The 25,760-nt window shown below is 38.4% G+C and overlaps 1 protein-coding gene across 1 annotated transcript in view; it reads right to left on the bottom strand.

The window, feature by feature from the left end:
- Positions 1–12,939, bottom strand: part of HTR2C (5-hydroxytryptamine receptor 2C) — a 168,320-nt gene extending 155,381 nt beyond the window's left edge. The window contains exons 1-2 of the mRNA XM_032592154.1: positions 12,831–12,939; positions 7,310–7,623 (exon numbers count right to left, since the gene is read on the bottom strand). Of these exons, the coding sequence (XP_032448045.1) occupies positions 7,310–7,623; positions 12,831–12,865 (349 nt within the window). The 5' untranslated portion in view covers positions 12,866–12,939. The remainder of the gene's footprint in view (positions 1–7,309; positions 7,624–12,830) is intronic.
- Positions 12,940–25,760: the final 12,821 nt, after the last annotated feature.

The following is a 25,760-nucleotide window of genomic DNA, read 5'->3' as shown; positions in this document are numbered from 1 at the left end:
ATACGGTGCAGCTGCTGTGGGAAACACTGTGAAAGATCCTCAAAAATTAAAAACAGAACTGTCACCTGATACAACCATCTCACTTCTGGGTATTGTCCAAAAGAACTGAAACCAGGATCTTGAAGAGATATCAACATTCCTGCGTTCACGGACGCACCCTTCACAGTACCCAGGATGCGGAAACAACCCGAGTATCCACCAACAGATGAATGAAAAAAGAAAATGTCATATATAGGTGCACAGTGGAATACTGTGTAGCCTTAAAAAAGGGGGAAATTCTGCAATATGAGACAGCACGGATAAACCTTGAGGACATTAGGCTAAGTGCAAGCAACCAGTCACAGAAAGACAAATACTGCCTGAGTCCATTTTGTTTGAGGTATCTGAAATAGTCAAATTCATAGAATCAAAGAGTAGAGTGGGGGTGCTCGGGTGGCTCAGTCGGTTAAGCGTCCGACTTCGGCTCGGGTCATGATCTCACAGTTCGTGGGTTGGAGTCCCACGTCGGGCTCTGTGCTGACAGCTCAGAGCCTGGAGCCTGCTTCGGATTCTGTTTCTCCCGTTCTCTCTGCCTCTCCCTCATGTTCTGTCTCATTCTCTCCCTCAAAAATAAATAAGCATGAAAAAAAAAAAAAGTAGAATGGTGGTGGCCAAGAGATTGAGGGAACGGAAAATGGGAACTTATCAACAGGGATAAAGTTTCAGTCAAACAAAATGAATAAGCTCTAGATATGTGCTGCACGTCATTGAACCTGTAGTCAATAATAACATATATACAGTTAAAAATTTGTTAAGAGGGTAAATCTTATGTTAAATGTTTTTATGACAACATACCATTTTTTTAAAAAAAATTAAAAATCTCGTCATTTTTATCGGAATAGAATTAATTGATAAATTACTTTAGGAAGAACAAATAGGCTTCCATAGCTTGGCTATTGGAAATAACGCTGCAGTAAACATAGAGGTGCGCATATCTTTAATTTAGTGGGGTTTTTTCCTTTGGATAAATGCCCATTAGTGGAATTATTGGCTCCTATGGTATTTCTATTTTTGATGTTTTTAGGAACTTCCATACTGTTTTACACAGTGGGTGTACCAGTTTACATTCCGACCAACAGTGCGTAAAGGTTCCTTTTTTCCACGTCTTCACCAATACTTGTTATTTGTTGTCTTTTTGATTCCAGCCATTCTGACTTTTGTAAGGTGATATCTCATTCTGGTTTTGCTTTGCGTTTTCTGATGATCAGTGACGTTGAGCATCTTTTCATGTACCTGCTGAGTATCTGTATGTCTTCTTTGAAAAAAAAAAAATGTCTATGCAGGTCCTCTGCCCATTGTAATTGGATTCTTCCACTTGGGAAATTACCTATTTTTTATTGTTCTGAATTGGGTTGCATACAAATCAACGAAGTTATCTCATGATTTAAAAAGGCATTTTGTTTCATTTGTTTTTTTTTTAAAGTGTTTTCTTTTTTTTTTTTTTTCAATGTTTATCTATTTTTGGGACAGAGAGAGACAGAGCATGAACAGGCGAGGGGCAGAGAGAGAGGGAGACACAGAATTGGAAACAGGCTCCAGGCTCTGAGCCATCAGCCCAGAGCCCGACGCGGGGCTCGAACTCCCGGACCACGAGATCGTGACCTGGCTGAAGTCGGACGCTTAACCGACTGCGCCACCCAGGGGCCCCATCATTTGTTAATCACCTTATCATATCGTACTTTATAAATTTATGCTTTCTTCCCTTTTTAAAGTTAGATGATGATTTTCTATTTTGTTTAAAAAAATTTTTCTAAACCAAGATTTTGATTTATTAATTAGGTGTATTGTTTTCTATTCTCATTCAATTTCTGCTTTTCTCTTTAGTTTTTTTTCTTCTTTGTGCTTTCTTTTGGCTTACTTTATATATATATTTTTTAAGTTTATTTATTTACTTTTGAGAGAGAGAATGAGAGAGAGGACCAGCAGAGGAGGGGCAGAGAGAGAGGGAGACAAGATTTGAAGTGGGCTCTGTGGTGACAGCACAGAGCCCGATGCGGGGCTTCAACTCACGGACCGTGAGATCATGACCTGATCCGAAGTCGGACGCTTAACCTACTGAGCCACCCAGGGGCCCCTATAGGTTTTTTTTTTTTTTTTTTTTTTTTTTTAAGGTTGCTTGCTGGGAATTTAATTCATTTGTATGCTTTTATTTTTACTGATAAATGTGATTAGGGCTATGAATTTTCCACTGATCACTGCTTTAAGTATATTGTATAGATTTTTATATGCATTGTTTATGCTATCATATTGTATAGATTTTTATATGCAGTGTTTATGCTATCATATTTCTAGAGAAATCTGTAATTTCAGTTTGCATGCCCCCTTTTGATGAAGAGTTGTTTTTTTTTTTTTAATATTTATTTATTTTTGAGACAGGGAGAGACAGCATGAACGGGGGAGGGTCAGAGAGAGAGGGAGTCACAGAATCTGAAACAGGCTCCAGGCTCTGAGCTGTCAGCACAGAGCCTGACGCGGGGCTCGAACTCACGGACCGCGAGATCATGACCTGAGCCGAAGTCGGATGCTTCACCGACTGAGCCACCTAAGCACCCCGATGAAGAGTTGTTTAAAAATTTGCTGTAACATCAACATGAGATGGTCTTTAAACTTTTGTTAATATTTTTTAATATTGCCTTCTTAGCAGAAAGTAGTTTTTGTGATATTTTTACTGCTCTAATATTTTCTTTGTGGCCTAATACTTTATCGATTTTTGTGAGTGTTCCATGTGTATTTATGAAGAAAGTATACTCTTCTTCAATAAGGTTATGAAAATAGAACTTTAAGTTTCAAGTTCAACATACTTCCGTAAGAGCTATATATGCTTTTTATTTTTTGGTCCGGTCTTTGTTATGCTGAATATGATATGTTCAAATCTCCCATTAGCAGAATGTATTCATAAAGGTCTCCTTCCATGTTCTTTCATTTTGCCTTATAAAGAGTATTTCTGTGTCATTGGTGGTGTAGATATGCTTAACTGCTATATCTGTATTGTTAATTATGGTTTTTATTACAAGTAAGCATCCTTTTTTACTTGTACTACTTTTTTCATTTGAAATTTACTTTCTTAGGCATCAAATCATGATTTCTGTTTTCATACTGCTTCCATTTGCTTGGTATACTTTTGCTCATTCCTTTATTTTTAACCATTATAAATCACTGGGTTTTAAGAGTTTCTCATGTATACAGAATATAGTTGGGTTTTCCTTTTTAAGTCAAAGTAAAAATTTTTCATTCTTAATTGTCTTTTAGGTTCATTCAAGTTTGTTGCTGTTACTGATATGTTTTCCTGTCATAATGTTGAGAGCATGATGTTATATTTTCTTGTGTTTCTTCCTCCAGTTGATTTTTTTTTCTTTCTCACTAATTATATTTCTTTTGATGTTTTGGGAAGTTTTTGCTTGTTTGTTTTAGTGGTTAACTTTAATATCACATTAATTAATTAGTTAATTAATTTATTTTTTAAATGCTTATTTATTTTTGCCAGAGAGAGAGAGAAAGAGAGAGACTGAGCGTGAGTGGGGGAGGGGCAGAGAGAGAGGGAGACACAGAATTCGAAGCAGGTTCCAGGCTCTGAGCTGTCCGCACAGAGCCCAATGGGGGGGTCGGACTCACAAACTGTGAGATCGTGACCTGACCCGAAGTCAGTCGCTTAACCGACCCCTACCCAGGCACCCCTTTAATATCACATTTATATCATGTTTTCTTTGTATCATGTTCAATGCCCTTAAACCACTGTTTTCTTATTAACTGTGTTAATTTTTGGTTTGCCAATTTTTTTTTCAAATTTTTATTTAAATTCTAGTTAATTAACATATAGTGTAGTATTGACTTCAGGTATAGAATTTAGCAATTCATCACTTACGTAGAACACCCAGTGCTCATGCCAACAAGTGCCCCCCTTAATGCCCATCACACCCATTTAACCCATCCCCCCCCCACCTCCCCTCCAGCATCCCTTAGTTTGTTCTCTATAGTTAAGGTAGTTAAGGGTCAGTTTTATGGTTTGCCTCTCCCTTTTCTTCCCCCATGTTGATCTTTTTTTTTTTTTTCTTAAATTCCACGTATGAGTGAAATCATATGGTATTTGTCTTTCTCTGACTGAATTATTTCACTTAGCATAATACACTGTAGCTCCACCCGCTGGTTTGCAATTTTTCTTAAGAAAGAGAGATGGCACAAGTGAGCAAGAGGCAGAGAGAGAAGAAGGGAGAGAAAGAGAGAGAGAGAGGGAGGGAGGGAAGGAGAGAAAGAGAAAGAGGAGCGGGGCTCACCCGGGACTCATGTTTTTACCCAAAGCGGGGCTCGAACTCACCCAAAGCAGGGCATGAGTTCACTCGATGTGGGACTTACCAACGGTGAGAGCATGACCTGAGTCCAAGTCAGATGCTTAACCACGGAGCCACCAGGTGCCCTGCCAATTTTTTTATGGTATCATTTAACTCCCACCTTTTGTGTATAGAAAAATCAATAAAATTATTTTACTTTCCTCTTCCTCTTTCCCTTTCTATTCTCTTCCTAAATTTAATTGCATTTAAAAAAATTTTTTTTAGAATATATAATATGTATTGTGTAACCTATAACAGTGCTCTTCTGCCCTTATATCACCTTTATTCTTGTCTTCACTCTAAAATGACTCATATTAAATGCTCATCATCAGTCTTTTGGATGAAATTTTCCCAGTCATTCCTTGGTTAGTTGAATGTCATCCACCATTTATTTTGTTTTTTTAATTTTTTAACTTTTATTTGTTTTTGAGAGAGAGAGACAGAGCATGAGCAGGGGAGGGGCAGAGAGAGGGGGAGACACAGAACCCGAAGCAGGCTCCAGGCTCTGAGCTGTCAGCACAGAGCCCGACGTGGGGCTCGAACCCACAAACTGTGAGATCATGACCTGAGCTGAAGTTGGACGCTTAACCGACTGAGCCACCTGGGTGTCCCCACCATTTAATTTCTTAAGCACGGCTTATGGGTTCAAAACTCTCTGAGTTTAACATATTTTTGAACTTTTTATAGCCTCGATGGCTAGCATGTCTGGATGTAAAACTCTTCATTTCAAACTTTGAGTGTATTTTTTCTGTTTTTTAGTTTAAAGTATACTTTATATAAAGTAAAATTCACCCTTTTATTTTTTTTATTTTAAAAAAAAATTTTATTTTAACATTTATTTTATTTTTGAGACAGAGAGAGACAGAGCATGAACGGGGGAGGGGCAGAGAGAGAGGGAGACACAGAACCGGAAGCAGGCTCCAGGCTCTGAGCCATCAGCCCAGAGCCCCACGCGGGACTTGAACTCATGGACCGCGAGATCGTGACCTGAGCTGAAGTCGGACACTTAACCGACTGAGCCACCCAGGTGCCCCAAAATTCACCCTTTTAAAATTGCACACAACGATTTATAGTTTTTCAAATTTTGAGTGTATATATATGATATTTACATATTATATTTATATTGTATAATAAAAAATATATATTATAGATTATAGATTTGTATATGTAAAATTTAAATTATATATGTATATGTAATTATATATGTGTATATATGTATACATCTGTATATAAATTATATGTGTAAATACAATTATATATATGCATATATGTATGTGTGTGTGTATATATATATATAAATATGTATATATATATCTGTACAATACACACCACTACCAGACCAAGATATACCAAATAAATATTCCTTTTCAGTCATCCTCCCACTTTCAGTCCCTGGAAACTAGTGATCTGTTCTCTCTCTCTTTATAGATTTGCCTTTGAAAAAACATCTTACAAATGGTTGACCTTTTGAAAAATATTGCTTCACTATTCCTTTGCTTTGTTGTTTTTGTTACTTGTGAGGTCAGTCTCATTCTTTTGCTCCTATAAATCATTCCTTATTTTTACCTGGAATCCCTGAGGATGTTTTCTTTATGTTTAAAATTAAAAAAATAGAATAATCATATGATCCAGTCATTCCTCTACTGGGTATGTAACCAGAGAAAATGAAAACACTAATTCAAAAACATATATGCATCCCTGTGCTTTCTGCAGCATTATTTACAATAGCCAAGATATGGAAGCAACCCAAGTGCCCATCGATAGATGAATGAAGAAAGAAAATGTGGCCTATGGATACTATGGAGTATTACTCAGCCATAAAAGAGAATGAAATCTTGTAATTTGCAACAATATGGATGGATCTAGAAAGTATAATGCTAATTGACGTCAGTCAGAAAGTCAAATACCATATGATTTCACTCATATGTGGAATTTAAGAAACAAAACAAATTAAAAAAGACAAATTAAAAAAAAAAAAAAAACAGACTCTTCAATACAGAGAACAAGCTGGTATTTGCCAGAGGGGAAGTGTGGGGGGGATGAGTGAAATAGATGAAGGGCAGTAAGAGTGCTATTATCCTGATGAGCTTTGAGGAACATAGAATTGTTCAATCATTATATTGAACCTGAAATTCACACCTGAAACTCACGTAACTAATATAACACTAGTTACACTGTATGCAGCACTATAACACTAATCACTAATACACCTGAAACTAATATAACTAATATAACACGGTATGTTAATTACACTTGAATAAAAATACAAAATATGAAATGCATAGGGTAAAGAGATGGCACAACATGAAAAGGAAACATTAAAAACCTCTCTAAAATCAATATCATGAAAACTTTAAATGCCTGGATTTTGTTGTGATGATGTGACCTGGCACTTACGTAATTAGTCATTAATTTGTTAGCCCCTACCGCCTTGTAAAAACATAAATTATAGACTCCATGAAGACGAATGGCTGTTATTGAGTATTTAATATGTGCCAAGCACTTAGTTGGCCAACATTTAAAAAGATCACTTCCAATATATTTATGAAAGATGATGAGTCTCTTTTTCCTTCTTTGTATAAGAGATGATACCAGGTCTGTGTACTGCCCAGAACATAGGGGGGAGAACAGGTTTCTGCCACTGTCCCATTCTGTACATTGCAAGGCAACCGTCATTGTTAACAACTGGAGACGGGGCAATAGAGCATCTCTGGATGATTTTAATATACCACAAAATGTCTGTTTTGCTTTGTGAAGGCTCTGCTACGGATTTATTTCATGAATATGGTGCACACATCCAATTCTTCCGTCATGCAGTTTGCTCTTGTCTTCATTTTCCAAATGATACGAGTGGAATCATTAACCGTATGGGTGTTTACCGTGATACCTGGCGCAGATTTACGATCTAATCTGAGGTTTTTCAAAACTAATAAAAGTGTACTTACCATAAAGGATTGCCAGCAGAGACAACGGCATGACAAGTAGTCCCACTAGCATATCAGCAATGGCTAGGGACATTAAGAAGTAATTGGTGGCATTGTGCAGTTTCTTTTCCAAGCTTACTGCCATGATAACGAGAATGTTGCCACCTATCGTCAAGATGATTATTATGACGATGGAAAGTGCTGGCCAGTTTTGTACCCCGTCTGGGAATTTGAAGCGTCCACCATCGGAGGTATTGAAAATGTCAGTTACTAGAGCTGCAACAGGGCTCACAGAAATATCAAATTGCCAAACCAGTAGGCCAATGAGGTGCACGCTGAAAATGAAGAAAAAAAAGATCGTCAGGTTCATATTGTATTGCTTATACGCAATAAATTGCTTATGCAAAACAACTACTTTGCCTTCAAGAATCATTACCATCATCAATATTTCCGGTCTCTTAATTAAATCTCAGTATTTCTTCTTTCTATCCAAGGATATTTTTATTGAGAGCTCATTATGAGTCAAGCACTTAACTTATGGACATATAAATATATAATCTCGTTGGGTCTCACACAACAACTTCGTGGGGTCAGTATTGGTTTGTGCCCATCATGTAGCTGAGGAGACTGAGGTTCAGAGAGGTTAAGTGACTTTCTCCAGCCAATATGGGCCACTAGGTGGCAGGGGCAGGGTCCATATTCAGGTGTCACTGATTTCAAAGCCTGTGTTTTAAACATCTGCTCTATACAAGCAACATAAAGCCAAAGTATTGTTTGATTTCATGTAATGGTCTGTTTTTAGATGTTTTAAATAGTAATTTCTTCTAGATGTTTTCTGAGACAAATGACAACAGAAGGAAAGGAGATTGTCCTTTAAGTATCCAGGACTGTGACAAGAAAATTGAACATTGCCTTTTTAAATGAAAAGCTAAGAAGGAATAAATTGTCCTCAGACAAACTTCAGGCAAGATGTTGGAAGAGGGAGAGTGGGTTTTGGCAACCCAAGAGAGTTCTTTCTAGAACTCTTCTTACCTTCTCACAGCTGCAGAGTGACTTTATGCGGGTCCATACATATTAATAAACTTTCCTTCTGTCTAACACTCTCCTCATTTCTGTCCTATGTTTTCTGGGCCCTGTTCCAGGCTAGAAAATGATTGATTTGTGGTGATGACCAGTTCCTACGGGTTCGCTGCTTTTCCTGTGCTGGATACAAAATCTCCTCGGTCATTTAAAATGTGCATTTCTCATGACCGTGGTTTTGCAGATTCTGCTAGTAGGAATGTCAGGCCGGGTGGCAAACTAATGCAACAGAGATGGACGTGGTTATGTTTCGCTCACCCCAATTTAACTTCCCCCAGGAGTGATATGAGATTTATGGAGGTTCCATACATCACGTGCCCTCTCAAAGGGTACATCCCTAAAGGATCGAATAAAACTAACGTTTATTTTCATGAATACAATAGACAAGAAAGACAAGCATATTCAATATTTCTTGCTTAAAGGCAAGGATTGCCTGCGAATGTGCATTCTATGTTTTGATTGTGACTGTCATAACGATTGCTAATTATTATGCGCACGGAGTTGCACACACGCAATACTTTCTAAACTTAAACTGGAACACTTGGGCTGAACAATTATTAGCATTTTAAAATTCAAGTAAAATGTTGTAGTAATTTTCTAGAGGATTTAAAAATCATTTCTCTTAATATCTTGCTAATGCATGTCTATGTCTTTTAAGATAACGCAGCAGTCATGAAAATATTTTGACTCTCTCATTCTACAGAGGATAGAAAACTACTATTTCAGACATTTTGCTTATCATAACTTCCTCATTAGTCAAAGTTACCTGGCATTCTAAGCAACATACAGAGGGTGACATAGATAGTGATTTTTTTTTTCAAATAATCTGTAAATTCTTTCAAATGCTGGCTGTATTCTTTTCCTGGAACATAAAAAAAAAAAAATACCGAAAATGATAGATGACTCAAAAAATCTGTATCATGAGTAATCTGTGATTAGTGTGAGTGGAAAGTATTGAAATAAAGGACCAAATAAATAGAAGCAAGTTATTTACTCTCAGCTTTAATTATTCTGTCAGTGTAATTGCTGCTTTGGGCATGTGGTCAGTTTTCTAACCTCACGGCCTCAATGATTTTTTTGACCAGTCACTTAACCTCTCAGAGCCTCAATTTCTTCATCTGTACAATAAGGATGTTCTCTATCATACGATTGTTGTGAAAATTCAATAATTCATGTAAAGTCCTGAAAATAGTACCTTTGTCATAATAGGCCCTCAGTAAATATTGGAGCTTTCTTTTTGTCTTCAAAGTTAAAACAAAAGCATTTTGTGGTAACTATGCCCAAACTCATGTGTTTCATAATTGGTGATGAATTCAAATCCTGACCTTATTTTTTTAGTACGATACCTCTTTATGCAAAACTAAGCTCAGGCAGTAATTTTAAACTGGGTCTTTTCTGGCCTGCCTGATGAAAAACGTGTCCTTCTGGCATTAAAAAAAAAAAAATTCTAGTTTAGGGGTGCCTGGGGGCTCTGTCGGTTAAGCATCCAACTCTTGGTTTTGGCGCAGGTCGTGATCTCATGGTTCGTGAGTTCCAGCCCCGCATTGGGCTCTGGGCTGACAGTGTGGAGCCTGCTTAGGATTCTTTCTCTCTCTCTCTCTCTCTCTCTCTCTCTCTCTCTCTCTCTGCCTCTCCAGCATTCTCATTCTCTCTCTCTCTCCTCTCTCTCTCTCAAAATAAATAAATAAATAAACTTAAAAAAATTTCTAGTCTAGGGGCGCCTGGGTAGCTCAGTCGGTTAGGCATCCGACTTCAGCCCAGGTCATGATCCTGCACTTCGCGTGGGTTCGAACTCCGCGTCGGGCTCTGTGCTGACAGCTTGGAGCTCCAAGCCCGGAGCCTGCTTCAGATTCTGTGTCTCCCTCTCACTCTGCCCCTCCCCCGCTTGCGCTCTGTCTCTCTGTCTCCCCAAAATGAAAACATTAAATTTTTTTTTTTTAATTTCTAGTTTGGAATCGCTAACGATCATCTCCGGTAGTCCCACAAAAGTTTATGCTCACAGTAAAATGCTGCATCATCAATGGTCAGTTGTGAAAACATCAAAGTTGCCTAGGGAATACGCATCCAACTTCAGTTTTCTAAGTAAGTTGTGAAAACATCAAAGTCTTTCCATATTTCTCTAAGAATAATAGAGGAATGCAGGATACAATCATACATAAAAAATACATGAAATACTATTGGACAATTACCAATTTTATAATTTGAGTGTCTTATTGTGGGTAGAAAAACACTTGAAGTGGTGATCTTGCCTTCCTCTGCTGGTCAGATATATTTTTAATTTTCATTAAAGTGTCCAGAGACAAATACTGAATTGCTAAGGAAGCTTATAGAACCTAAATATATCTATTGACAGTTATAAAATAGTCTTATTGGGAAGATCCTGAAAGGTATCTTCTTTAGTTTCCTGGGGTCAACTCAATTAAATTTAATAAATTCTTATTGAGTACCACTATGGGCAAAGCATTATAATTTTTATTAAAGTTCAAACCTATTTTCTATAGTTTTGTAATCAAGAATTGGCTATATTACAATTAAACCTAATTTCTAATATTTGCATACTCAGTGACATATATACAGTCCTTTTACAAAAAAAAAAAAAAAAAAAGAAGAAAAAGAATGTAAGTTTTGCTCCTAAAGCTTAATTGTTATTAAGACCACAGAAGTCTCAGAAAACATGCACACAAAAACCACAGTTTCTCTCTGAACAACGCAGCCAATGTATTCCGTGCTGCTAAATGTTTAATGAGCATATGATTCTATATTCTTAGGAGAGGAACAGGATGATCATTTGATGTAAAAATGTATACATTTTACATCTACCGTGTTTTTGCATGGCCTATGCCAATGGGCACCATGGGAAAAGATGGATGGTACCTTGTTTCTCTTAATAGAATGGACGAAATTCTGTATGGAGTTGTTAATTTCATACAGAATAATTTGGTGCCCTTAATGACAGTCCTACATTTCGGCATATGGACCAGTGGCTACCCGCTGAGTTGGCCCAGGGGCACGGAATAGAAACATCTGTCCTTTTATTTCCCATACTTGACTCTTCTCTATCTTTCTTTATCACCGTCCTTCACCCTTTCCTTTTCCTGTCTGTTCTTGTTCTTTCAGAATCCCACATCTCTGAGACTAACGTCACCACCACGTACAATGACATCCAAGATACGGCTCTCGGGGCATGTCTTGCAGAGGTTCCAGCGTTGATGTGCTTTTAACCGACACTACTCCATCAGCTTTTTCCTAGATGAGCTCTTTTACAGAAATCATAGAGGAGGCTGTAGGAGCAAGGTGACTCCAGGCTTCCCAACTGTACTGATCAAAATTGACAGACCCCCGGATCTTTTTTTTCCATGTCCCATTTCTCAAAGAGTGGGTTTAGAAGAAAGCAGCCCAACATTTTCTTAAGTTAAAAAGAAGATATATTTGGATTAGATTACATTTAGCATTGCCCAGTACTGGATCCAAATTCTTATTTCCTTTATGTGGCATTCTACTGACCTTAACTTCTGGGTCATTGTGTCAAGACTTTGGAGGATGGCATTGTTTTCCTCTGGCTAGCTACACCCCCAGCCTCTACTCCCTGACTTCCGATCCGTTCTTTTGCAACCTCAACTCTTCCTTTTTTTTAATGTTTATTTATTCATTTTGAAAAAGAGCGTGAGCAGGGGAGAGGCAGAGAGAGAAAATCCCGAGCAGGCTTTGCGCTGTTTGTGCTGTTCGCAAAGAGCCTGATGCAGGGCTCGAACTCTTGAACCGTGAGATCATGACCTGAGCCGAAATCAAGAGTCAGACACTTAATTGACTGAGCCAAGCAGGTGCCCCTCAACCAGTCTTCATAAAAGCAGAAACTTGTGGAGACACTTTACCCTCTTGGTTGTTTAGTCCATGCAGGAAGGAAAAGGAAAGGACCTTTCCCGTTTCTACATTTGAACCATAGAGAAAGCAACCCTGAACACTGGAATTGTTTTTGAATTTAAGATCTTATTGCCATATTCTTTATTTGAATACATAAGCAGTTGTGTTTAATTGAAGCCCAAGTTATTGGGGCTTTTTCCATTTACTTTTGAACAGGAAACACCCAGAATATTAATCTACGGGGTGCAAGTCATTTATGCAATTTGAGGCAAATCTAGCTGAATGATCATAGAAAAGCCCTTTTAACATTTTTAAAAAAAATTTTTTTTCAACGTTTATTTATTTTTGGGACAGAGAGAGACAGAGCATGAACGGGGGAGGGGCAGAGAGAGAGGGAGACACAGAATCGGAAACAGGCTCCAGGCTCTGAGCCATCAACCCAGAGCCCGACGCAGGGCTCGAACTCCCGGACCGCGAGATCGTGACCTGGCTGAAGTCGGACGCTTAACCGACTGCGCCACCCAGGCGCCCCTAACATTTTTGAGCAAGCTACCATTAAAAGAGTTATCCTTTAGGAAATAGTAAGTAATAACATCCTTACAGGAACGAATGCACCGCTTTCCTCAGGTTCACCATGATTGCTTCGGTGTTAAGCAACCAAAGTTTAAAGTTGAGAGGTGGAAATGTAACAGATTGAATTCATAATTCCATCCTTTCTGGGGAGAGAGAAAAAAAAAGAAAAAGAAAATTAGTGAAATGTCCAAATAACTTGCATTACAACCAATTAAGTAAACTTAAATGTACTTATTAAGTGATAAGAAACATATAAGTGATAAAAAATGGCAGAGAATAAAGTTTGCGTTTATTTACATATACAACCGTCGTAATGTTTCTTTCCTTTTTTTTTAGTTTTCTTAAAAATTTCTTGCATGCACTCTATTTCTATGGGACTTCTACTAAATCTCTTAGAGCACACATAGCTTCCGATCGGTGTTTGGAGAAAGAAATTAAGAATATACGCTTCTTAATTTGCAAAGCATTGGGGGAAAGTTTGTGATGTCATAATTAAGTAGCAAGTATAACATGTATCAAAGGTTTCATTTTCTAGGAACATGGAAAACTAAAATAAGTGGTTTTTTTTAAAGTTTATTTATTTGAGGGGGGGCAGAGAGACAGGGAGAGAGAGAGAATCCCAAGCACCTTCCACGCTCAGTGTGGAGCCCCATGAGGGGTTCAATTGAACGCACCAAGAGATCGTGACCTAAGCTGAAATCAAGAGTCGAAGTTTAACCGAGTGAGCCCCCCGGGCACCCCTGATTCTAAATATGAAGTGAACATATTTTGTGCAACATTCCTAATTTATTTTCTTCAGCTTGAAGGAATCTGCATTTACGTAGCTTTATTTATACTTTTGCATCAACCAACAATATTCTCCAGAGAGCAGCACTGGGTTTATACCAAAATAAATGGGCTGCAGTGGGTGTCAATGACAAAAAAAAAATGTAGTTGTGGTGGGAGAAGGGGCAGAAAGAGAGACTTGAATAGCTTGAGAATGTGGGATAACATTGAAAAATCCTCTGTTCTGTCTGATTTAGGAGTATTTCCAAGGGATGTGAGAAAAATTTGTTGATAGTCTTTTTTAGTGTCTTGTAGTTCCTTTTAGAAGTCTGGAAGTAAAATTTTACTGGAACAAATTGTACCTCCTTATATTTCCCATCTCATTTAGTAGCGCTATTATTCTAGTCACTCAAGCTACAAATTTAATTTATTCTTCCTTCTTATCCCTCACCTCTCACTTGTGAGTTCTATCAATGCCACCTACACAAAATCTTCCTCATAACTATCTCTTTCATTACAGCAATGCATAAAATATGGCCTCCGGTATTCAGAAACAAAATATTCTATGGGAGAGATCGAGTGACATTCGCCAGATCATTAGTCAGACCATTTTTGTCCCATAAAATGCCGCCAGGCAATGCATAAATCCATTTTCCTGGGAGGTCTGGAAATAAGTGACAGGAAAAAAAAAAAAAAAAAGGATACAGAAAGACAAAAAGGTCTTATTTTGCATCTTTGTCCTCAAGAGACATCAAAATCCTTCTCTTTTCCCAATATTAAAATATAAAAATTGTTCCTAATGCTTGCTTTTCAAGAACCTAAAAATTAATATAATTTAAAAGCTTCAAAGTAAAATACGCTTCATTCCGATATCATTCAATTGGTAACAAATCAATTGAAACTGTGTTTGCCATAACTCGATATGATAAGCATCTCATTCAACATTATATTATCCATATTCTCAGCCATGGTAGAGTCCTATTTATTGCCACTCAAAATGCCACGTTTCTTTAAAAATTAATTGCTCTTGGGGCGCCTGGGTGGCTCAGTCGGTTAAGCGTCCGACTTCGGCTCAGGTCATGATCTCACGGTCCGTGAGTTCGAGCCCCGCGTCGGGCTCTGTGCTGACGGCTCAGAGCCTGGAGCCTGTTTCAGATTCTGTGTCTCCCTCTCTCTCTGACCCTCCCCCGTTCATGCTCTGTCTCTCTCTGTCCCAAAAATAAATAAACGTTGAAAAAAAATTTAAAAAAAATTAATTGCTCTTGTCATCTTTTTTACATGTATATTTTCCCATTGAATATCAATGGAAAAATTAAAAAACAATTATTTATTTTTCTAAGTTCCAAATCTCACAAGTAATAATCACAAAAGTATATTATGTATATAGATGTCCAGTTTATTAACTAAAATACCTTAAGGACAAAGTAGTATCTTTCTGTACTGTTAAAATTTGCATTTTTTGTTGTTCACTAAAACTGACTAAACCTGACACAAAGTGCTCCCGGATTGGTGGTAAAAGTTTAGAAATATAATACAATGGACAGGAATAAGTTATATAAATTATGTAAAGTGGGTAACGGTACATTACATGTTTCCCCAAAGGGCTAAGTCACTATGACAATATTTTGCAATGAGAAATGTTTTGTGAGTAATCCTACAAAAAGAGGAGGGAATACAAAACCTCTTAAAGCCTTGGATAAGACAACAAGAGAAACAAAAAAAAAAAAAAAAAAAAAAGAGAGAGAGAAACAAAAAACAAACCCATAACAAAACAACACTAACTGAACACTCTAATCTGCAAATCTCTCAGACCCCTCCAATCTTTCATAATGAGATTCTCATGGTTGTGTTGAACGAAAAAAAAGGATACCTGTGAACTCAGTATTCAAGTTCGGGAAGACTTGTGTTTTCTAAAGTTAAGAAAAAAATCACTGGTGGGATAACTGATAGAGTGATTCATTTTAAATGAGAATCTATGTGGCTCTCATGGAAATTGTGCTTGGTCATGTGACAATGTGAAAGTATTATAAGAATATGTATACACATTTATATGTGTATGTGTGCATATATACATATATATAATTTTGTGTAGAGAAAAAGATGGTTCATCAACCTGTAATGAATTAACTATATCCAGCATGAAGGGAAAAATCACAGGTTAAATCACAGACATGAGTTCAAGATCAGTAAATACATATTTGGACTAATCTCTTATTTCTTTCTGCAACACTAGTCACAAATTTTTCATGTTCTCGCTAAAGCTTTGTAAGATCTTCCGACATCAATAACGGTAACTGCATTTGCTAGGTCAAAAAGGGGAACAAATCGTAGTTTTCGTATAGTTCTCAAACAGTACAATTTTATACAAGATATTGCAGAATAACTTCAATTATTTTTTTAGTTTTTTCTTTTTTTTTTTCTTTTAAATGCTGATTTTTGAGGGGCGCCTGAGTGGCTCAGTCGGTTGAGCGTCCGACTTCAGCTCAGGTCATGATCTCACGGTCCGTGAGTTCGAGCCCCGCGTCGAGCCCCGCGTCGGGCTCTGTGCTGACAGCTCAGAGCCTGGAGCCTGTTTCGGATTCTGTGTCTCCCCCTCTCTCTGCCCCTCCCCCACTCGCACTCTGTCTCTCTCTGTCTCAAAAAAATAAATAAAAACATTAAAAAAAACAATTAAAAAAAATAAATGCTGATTTTTGAGAGAGAAAGAGCGTGCATGCGTGTGAGCTGTGGAGGGGCACAGAGAAAGAGAATGGGGGTCTGAGGATGCGAAGCAGGCTCTGTACTGACAGCAGACCGACCGATGCGGGGCTGGAACTCACAAACCATGAGATCATGACCTGAGCCGAAATCAGACGCTTAACCACCTGAGCCACCCACGCGCCCCTAATGTGGAATTTTAATTAAGCAAGACTCATACCCTGAGCATTACATGTAATTGATGCCTATGAAATCTGTCCTCATATGTCAACATATGTTATGTGTCAAATAGCATATATTATCAAAAATAGTGTGAATACTTGAGAACAACTGAGCCAAAATAAGGTCCCCAGTGTATATTCAGAAATTAGTTTCAAACACTCAAAGTTTATCAGTATCACTAAAAAATACTTAAGAGCCATTATCAATAACCATCTTGGAAGTGAAATATGGAAAATAAAAACCCACTGTGGGCCTTCCCACATGGCCTCAGGCTAGACTTGGAAATGTGTTAATTTCAGAGCTAATTGGTGTGGTTCCTGTAACAGCTCTAAATAAAAGAATGACTGTCATGGGAACTAAGAGTTCTTCAGTACACAGCTCCTATTTTGACTCCTTCTTGATGGCATTTTAAGGGTTTTGCATGGGCATGAATTTAGCGATGCTACACTTCCTGCTGAATTTAGTGATGCTTACACTTCCTGCATTCATTGAACAGTAACTTGATGGTTCACCGGGAAAACCAGCGTTGTGCTCTCTTTAAGGGATACCTAGTTTTCCATGCCAATTTGCCATCCAAGGGGTGAGAGATATATGCGCATCCTGTGGTCTGTAGAATACTATATATTCAATTCATTTGCGAAAGACTACAAAGATGAGAAAGGGAGATCAACTTTGCATGTCATCTCAATTTTACACATATTAAATTTAGCTTATGGAAAACCCCACGATTTTGGATTCTAGTAAAGTCGTAGTTTAAGAGTCAAGTGTTAAAGCAGCAGAGAGTAGGCATTAAATTAGAGAAAAGGAAAAATCAAGGAGGGAAGAAAATAAAAATGGAAAAATAGGCAAAAAGGAAAATGTCAATGGAGACTGTTTTGAGAAGGAACAGAGTTCATGTTGTGCGATTTGTCTGAAAGAAGGTTGCTGGTGACAGCGTCATTTCAATACAGTCGTGCAGGAAGGATCTAGAATGTAGTTGGACGAAGGGGGAGAGAAGAGGACCACCCAGATGAGAGGAGGTGGTCGGTGAGGAAAGGGAAGATGTTCAAAGGGTTTTGGCATGTACTAAATGTGTACTAAAGACAAATTTTTGAGAGGAAGAGCCATATAAATGTCCTTTCCATGTAGCTCCCACATTCCTTAGCCAAGTGCTGGGGATAAAGCACTTGACTGATCCAAGGGAAGGGAAAGGGAGAGACTTAAAGAGATTTAAGGTGTGAAGTGAAATGATCCTAAGAATAAGAGCTGTGGTTTTTTGTTTGTTTTTTCAAATTGTGCCTGGAGAGGACAGAAGTCTATGACCGTATCAAAAACCGTGGACATTTCCTTCTATCTTCTAAAGCTCACCATTTATAACTCATTTTTACTGTTACCTTTCCTATGCTTTGACACTGAAGAAAGATTAATCATGTTTCAATCACATTTTCGGTCCTCAAACTGTTCCTTAGTCTTTCTTTTCCAGACCTGGCCACACATAATACTGATAAAAAATAGAACCTGGGGAGCCTGGGTGGCTCAGTTGCTTGAGTGACCGACCTCAAGTCATGATCTCACAGTTTGTGAGTTCGAGCCCCGCGTCGGGCTCTGTGCTGACAGCTCGGAGCCTGGAGCCTGCTTCGGATTCTGTCTCCCCCTCTCTCTGCCCCTCCCTTGCTCATGCTCTCTCTCTCTCTCTCTCTCTCTCTCTCAATAATAAATAAACATTTTTAAAAAATAGTAAGAAACTGCCAGTGTTGGGGCACCTGGGTGGCTCAGTTGGTTAAGCATCTGACTCTTGGTTTTGTCTCGGGTCATGATCTCACGGTTCGTGAGTTTGAGGCCCGCATCGGCTCCGTGCTAAGGGCAAAGAGCCTGCTTGGGATTCTCTCTCTCCCTTTTCTCTCTGCCCCTCCCCAACTCATGCTCTTGCTCTGTCAAAAAATAAACTTAAAAAATGAACTTAAAAAAAATGCCAGAGTTTCTACCTGACGTTTTAACAAAATTTGGAAGTTAAAGATTATTCCATTAAAAAAGTTTACATTAGGTTTCTGGAAATTCCATGAGCTCATTATGGTGATGAAGCAGATTATTTTCTCTTACACTGAAGAGATTCAATCTGACACTGAAGGTTTTAAAAACTATAGAATAGGCAGTCACCTGAGATCATTCTTAGACATTTGACTTTTTATAATAAAGCATGCAAGAATTTTATAAGTAATAATAAATGCAGAGGTTTAATTTTTGTCAGTTTCCATTGTTCAGAAATTATAGACTCATAATTCAAAACTTATCCCTGTGGTTATCACGGCCTCTGAGTTTTCAGCAGATACTAGATCAAAAGTGAATTAGTCACAAATGTTCAGATTATTCTTCAGAAGATTATATTAATGTGGCACAGATTTATAACATTTTGGGGGGAATCCTTTAATTCAAAAACTATCCTTAAAACTAATGAATATTGTAGGAATTTTCCTCTCAACTTCAAATGTACTGTAGGGATTTTCTAATCAAACATATAATTGTCAGGGCGCCTGGGTGGCTCAGTTGGTTAAGCGTCCCACTTGGGCTCAGGTCATGATCTCCTGGTTCGTGAGTTCCAGCCCCGAATCGGGCTCTGTGCTGACAGCTCAGAGCCTGGAACCCGCTTGGGATTCTGTGTCTCCCTCTCTCTCTGCCCCTCCCCCACTCACACCGTCTCTCTCTGTCTCTCTCAAAAATAAATAAACGTTAAAAAACACTTAAAACATATAATTGCCATACTAAAAATTCGCCTTTGCCAAGTATAATCAGATAACAGCTATTTATGATTTTAATAGAAAGTTAGTATATTATACAGTTATCATATCCAATGCAAGTAAAGACTACTCGTCCGCCAGTCGACACAGGATATTCAAGCAAATTAAGCTAATTTAGAAACTTATTTTGTGAAGTTAAATGAATTCAAATCTTCTATCTTCAAATGGAAGGTCTTAATTTAGTCTACAATTATGAATTCATACAACTCCTAAGGCTGAAAAATTATGAGTGATCAAATAACCCAGTCCTTTGCCTTCAAACAGACCTATATTTAAACCACTTGAAGAAATGTGATAATTGATGTTCTTTAGCACAACCTCCAGAAGAGGCAATTTCATAACCTTCCGATGTTTAGCACTCCGCTTCCCAGAAAATCATATTTTATATTAGGCAAAAAGCCTCAAGCTAAGAGACTTAAATGGGAATGATTACTTTCTTACTAAGTCGGGTACAGATCTATGTAACAGGATAAAGCGATACCATCAACTTGCCTCCTGCGTCTTTTTCTTCGACTTGTCCGAGAATACAGTGATTCAGACCCAGAACTGGAGACTTCTTCATGGTGTGCCATAGGGAAATCTAATGGTTCTGAACATGAAGTTATATATGTTGGGTGATATTAAAATTTCCTCTCCAAACTGAGACACTTTTGAAAGTGAAGGGCAAGGGGGCATTAACTGGACAAGACTCTGGGTCTCTCCTGGATATGTCATTAGATCTAGTAATAAGGTGATTCTTCTATTTGTTCTGTTTTTTTTTTTTTTTTAAGTTTATGTATTTTGAGAGAGCAAAAGAGAGAGAGAGAGAGAGAGAGGGAGAATGAGCAGGGGAGGGGCAGAGAGAGTGAGAGAGAGAATCCCAAGCAGGCTCAGTACTGTCAGCCTGGAGCCCAATGTGGGGCTGGAACTCACGAACCCGTAAGATGGTAAGATCGGGACCCGAGCAGAAGCCAATAGTCAGAAGCTTAACGGACTGAGCCACCCAGGCGCCCTGGTGATTATTCTTTTTGAATGCAGGTCTGGTGTCATTTCCTGCCCTCACCCCCTGGATGTGATCTCAGAGGTTGTTTACACAAATTTACCTAAAATAACACTTTAACAACAAAACGCCTTCCAAGTTGATAGAGTTAAAATAGCTACCCCAATTATTCCACGATAATCGTAACAGACCTCGAGGGAATCTGTCTGAGTGAACAGAGTGCCCAGTGTTTGAAATTACTTTCTCCATACGTGGTAGCAGAACTCTCCCTGAATTATCTGAGCGTTAGTATCGACGTAGCAGAGTAAAATGATGGCTTTGATTTTTATTTTTGTAAATAATCGGAAGCAGGCTCCAGGCTCCGAGCTGTCAGCAAAGAGCCCGATGCGGGGCTGGAACCCACAAGCCACGAGATCATGCCCTGAGCTGAAGTCGGTCGCTCAACCGACGGAGCCCCCCAGGCGCCCCGAAACTGATGGCATTTCAACAGCAGAGCTCACAGAGCAAACCACATGCGAAATCTGTTTGGGGGACCTGATTTACGGCACTGGGAGCTCTGCATAACAGCTCTTTCGTGTATTCAAATATTTCTTGCCTGCCTAGCTTATGCTAGGCACCCTGCCAGATGCTGGGCACATAGTGGCAAACAAGGTAAACAAGATCCCTGCTCTCACGGAGCTTACACTCTAGCGGGAGATAGTCAACGTTTAAGCAAAGAAGTAGGATAATTTCAGGTAGTAAGGACTGCTATGAATAAAATGAAATGAAATAGCACAATGGGATAAAGAGAGACTGGGGGAAATACTTTAGACGGACCACTATATGGAGCCATAACCTGAGGTTATATATATATAACCTCATCCACATATATACATATATATGTGTATATATATGTGTGTGTGTGTGTATACACATATATATGTGTGTATATATGTATGTATATACACCAGAGTAATAATATTAGCCAGGATTTGCTGGTTATTCTCAATCACCATAAAAAATACAGTAAGTTAAGCACATAACAGAGTCAACTGATGCAAACAGTTCAAAGTTTTACGTTGGTTTGATTTTAATTTTGCAAACCAGTCGGGGGAGCACCTCTTCATCTTTTTTGGCTGAGGTACTTAAAATTCAATTTACATGTGTCCCCGCTTACATTTACGTTGGTGTCTCCTCCCCCCATAAGCAACTCCCACTTTCCATTTTGTTAAGAGTTGACAGACATTTGGCGGAAGAGCAGGCCCTTCTTTCTGGCTGTAGACGGTTCAGTAGAGTCGTGAAGAGCGAAAAGTTCAATCAGTTGCCCAGATGTATTTATTGCCAAATAACGGGGTACTTGGATACATCTGGACAGCCGAATGAACCCTTAACTCCTCATCTTTCCAACAGCTCTTTATTTCCCAGCTTTAGAATCACCTAGATAAAGGGAGAGAAACAAACAAACAATCCACTTTGGAGCAGAAAGATCAGTCTCTTCACGGTTCTGCTGTCCCATTAAAAAAAAACAAAACAAAACAAAAAACACCAAAGCGACTCTAACCTGTGCATTTTATGGTATCATACAATGCATGTAAGTCATCAAAATACAGCAAAGCTTATAAATAACAGAGCAACAACATGAAATTAAAATCTGTCACGTACAGAAAACTGAGGCAAAGTCAAAATTAATTGTATTATTAATAATTTATATAATACATAATTTAGTCTAGTATCATTTAGTACCTTAAATGTTAAGTACACATGGTATAGCATAGAAGAGTAGGCGAGAAGGTTGAGGACACAGGTTCCAGCCCTGACTTATTTGATGTGTGACTTAGGGTAAGTCGCTGGACCAATTTGGGCCTCAGTTTTTTTCATCCATCCCATGAAGTGTTTGCGATAGGGGATCTCTATATCTTCCGGCTCTGAAATGCTGTGATTCAGGTTTTTGTTTTTCATAAAAGTTTGATATTGTTTTATGCCACTTTATAAATCAGATGCTTCTACGTAGCTCAGTTTGGTTACAATTAGATGCTACTTCTTCTCTTTGCCAATTCATTGTAAGAGATGACATTCACAGAGCCTTGGATTGAAGGGCGTGTGACAGTGATTCTTAACGTGGGTATCTCATAACGCCACCTCCAAATCCTAAACGTTCATGCGCACGTGTTCTGTCCCATTTCCTGTTTCTACTTCCTTCAAGGAATTCTAAAGGCACGTCTCATCCACAAGAGTTAAGAGACTATGCAGACTCACCAAAAAATGAGCACAAACGTATTTAACTGTAACTTTCTGTTTAAAAAAAAAAAAATCTTATGCCCAGAATTGAGAGAAGTGAAGTTTAAGAAGTCATGACCAGATTCATGGCTATGTAAAGCTTGACTTCTGCTTTAAAGGTTTAATGCTGAACTAATACCCATTTACTGTGTTGTGTGCTCATATTCCTTTTGATTTATTGATGGAGAAAAATAGTACTTCAGTTTGACAACTCTGAAAATACTGTTTCTTGCACGAGTTCTGTGAACTTTATACCAGATGGTGTCAATATTGGGAGAAACGGATCTATGTTATAACTCCTCTCAGTGCTCTTACAGCTAAAATATCAGACCACAAATGACATGTAATGTTTTTGCCTTTTTTTTTTTCCTAACTGGATGCGTGAAGAATTCTGCTAATTACCCTTCCAGAGTACCTCCTGTGCAACTCAAGTTACAAAATAAAATCTGTCAGGAAGTTCAAGTCCACGTAAGTCTTCAAATCCTTTGGTTCATGATTTCAAAGTGTGTGTGTGTGTGTGTGTGTGTGTGTGTGTATTGGGGGTGTCACAGAAATGGCGTGTAAATAATGCTTTACTTTTCCACACTGCATATGATGCTGTCTAAATCATGCATTTGTGCAACAAAAATACATTATATACACCAACATGAACACTTGGTTGTCTTTAAGTAGTAAATGATAGGGGGTGCTGTTACGTCAATTGTTACATTTTAAAATCTGTCCCAAGAAGTCCTGATTTCTTATTTTATAGACAACTTTCTAGGTTGAAGTTATAAGGCTTTATTTTTTTTCAAAACGCGGGTGCAGTGCTAATAAAACAAAATCCACACACATTTAATGACCACTTACTATGTGCCAGGCACTATGATCAGTAGTTTCACCTAATTTAAGTTCCACAACTCATTTTAAGAAAAAAATAAAAGAAGAAATTGTTAGGTTCAAAGAGGTTAAGCAGTTTTTCCTAGCATATTGCAAGGTCAAGATTCTAAAAGAATAATTGGGGGATAGTTTAAAAAGCACACATAGGAAGACAATATAAGCAAAGAGTTTATGTGTTCATCAGGACATTGTTCATTTATTCAATTCATTTATTTAATGCCTACTATGTGCTTGGCGATATTCTAGACACTTGGCATTGATGGGATTCAGGGCAGGCAGGCCACCTCAGAATATGCCACTTTGGGGTGTGGATTATTTTGAGCTGAAGGTAATCAAGGCCCAGGAGACTCAAGGAGAGCTTTTTATCTCCCACTTAACTGCCTAAAAATATGTAGATAGGGAGCCTGCACCAGGAAGACAGCTATTGCAAAAGGTAACTTTTTTGTGTACATTAGAACGGCTTTTGGGGCACCCGGGTGGCTCAGTTGGTGAAGTGTCGGACTTCGGCTCAGGTCATGATCTCGCAGTTGGTGAGTTCGAGCCCCGCCCTGGGCTCTTGTGCTGACGGCTCAGAGCCTGGAGCCTGCTTCAGATCCTGTGTCTCCCTCTCTCTCTGCTCTTCCCCCCACTCTCTCTCTTTCACTCTCAAAAATAAATAAACATTAAAAATAATTTAAAAAAATAAAAAGACTTTTCCCCACGGCAAGCAGACATTTTTTTCCCAAGCATTTGTTTCTCCCGTCTTATGAATTGTCTTTCTCTGCTTTGAAGTCCGAGCCCCTTACCCCCTTCTCCTTAGCTCAGAACTGCATATTAACCTCAACTGCCTGTCAGTGGGTCTCATATCTTTGAAGCACCCATGCATACAAAATTAAATTTGTTTATCCCTTGTCCATCTGGCTTCTGTCAATCTCATTATTAAAACAGCCAAAGAACCAAGAGGGGTAGAGAAGAAATTTCCCCTCCCCAACAGGATACACCATTAAATAAAGCAAAGACCCCTGCACGTTACATTCTTGTGCTTTCTATTGATTCTTAATTATTTCTCTTTTTAAAAAATATTTATTTATTTTGAGAGAGAGAGAGAGAGAAAGTGCAAGTGGGAGAGGGGCAGAGGGAGAGAGAGAGAGAGAGCATGAGACAGAATCCCAAGCAGGCTCCGTGCTGTCAGCGCAGAACCTCATACAGGGCTCGATCTCACCAACTGCTAGATCACGACTTGAGCCGAAACCAAGAGTTGGATGCCTTAGCGACGGAGCCACCCAGGTGCCCCTCATTCTCAATTGATTCTTAACTTGTGGTAAAGTAAATCGGTACAGTGTTTTAATACTTTCAAGATTTTACTCATCTTTTCTATAGGTAAAGGAATAAAAGTCATGCAAGCTACTTTTGGCAAATTGCCTCATTCCTTAAGCCTATGAACATATTTGTGATGATATATTCACTACTCTTCTCTATTGGAACTTCATTTTTTCCCACCAGCTGCTGGTATTGGGGTTCTGAAATAAGATCTGTTGTTACTGCATGACTTGTATTGCGAGAAAGATTCCTCAAATTTTAAAATCTTATTTGAACTTACTAAAATATTTTGGTCCAGATTAAAACCATCTGTATAGAGAGGCAGCTAAAAACAATGAAAGCCAAAGGAAGAGTTGGCAATATAGTGTTTCCACAGCTAATCTTATGACGCATATATATATATATATATATATATATATATGTATATTTGAAAAATTCTACAGACCACAAAACACCTGCTTCTCAGAGATAGCCAGAAATTATTCTAAATGGTCATTGCAATTAACTTGCCAAAAACTGAGAAATTACATTCATGAGACGAGGACCCAGCTCAGGCCAATATTTGTGGAAACTTACTCATCAGCGTCCCACATACCTTTTGGCCAGATGCTTTGTATGTGGCAATAGAGAAGCTGGGTTAGTGTAAGACTTTACAAAGTTCACTCCACTGAATCTGCTATTGTGGTATGCCCTGGGAAGTGTTACTGTCTAAGTCAGCATCTGTCAACCAAAGAGAAGTAGAGAGAAGAATAAAGAATCGTCTTGATGGAGAAATCCCTGTAGTCATTTCTCAGTACGAAAAGAGTAGAAAAGGAGGACGGGTAACAATTGTCTTCATGTATTAATTTATTCTCATACGTCAAACGCTGTGGGAAATGCTTTATATGCTTTGTCTCCTTTAATCATTACCATGGCAACAGGGCAATCGCGGATTGAAAAAATAAATTGAGATGTTAAAATACCAAATGCAGATAGTAAGTGGTAGAGGTGGAGTCAAGTTCAGAATCGTTCACTCCAATGTCTACGTTCATTCACCCTGTACCACGAATCCTTAATGGTAGTTCTCCGACTTCTACAAGAAACTGCG

This window comes from Lynx canadensis, chromosome X, assembly GCF_007474595.2.
Source record: "Lynx canadensis isolate LIC74 chromosome X, mLynCan4.pri.v2, whole genome shotgun sequence".
Taxonomy (NCBI): domain Eukaryota; kingdom Metazoa; phylum Chordata; class Mammalia; order Carnivora; family Felidae; genus Lynx; species Lynx canadensis.
Note: the sequence above shows the minus strand (reverse complement) of the source record. Positions and strands in the feature narration are given on the sequence as shown.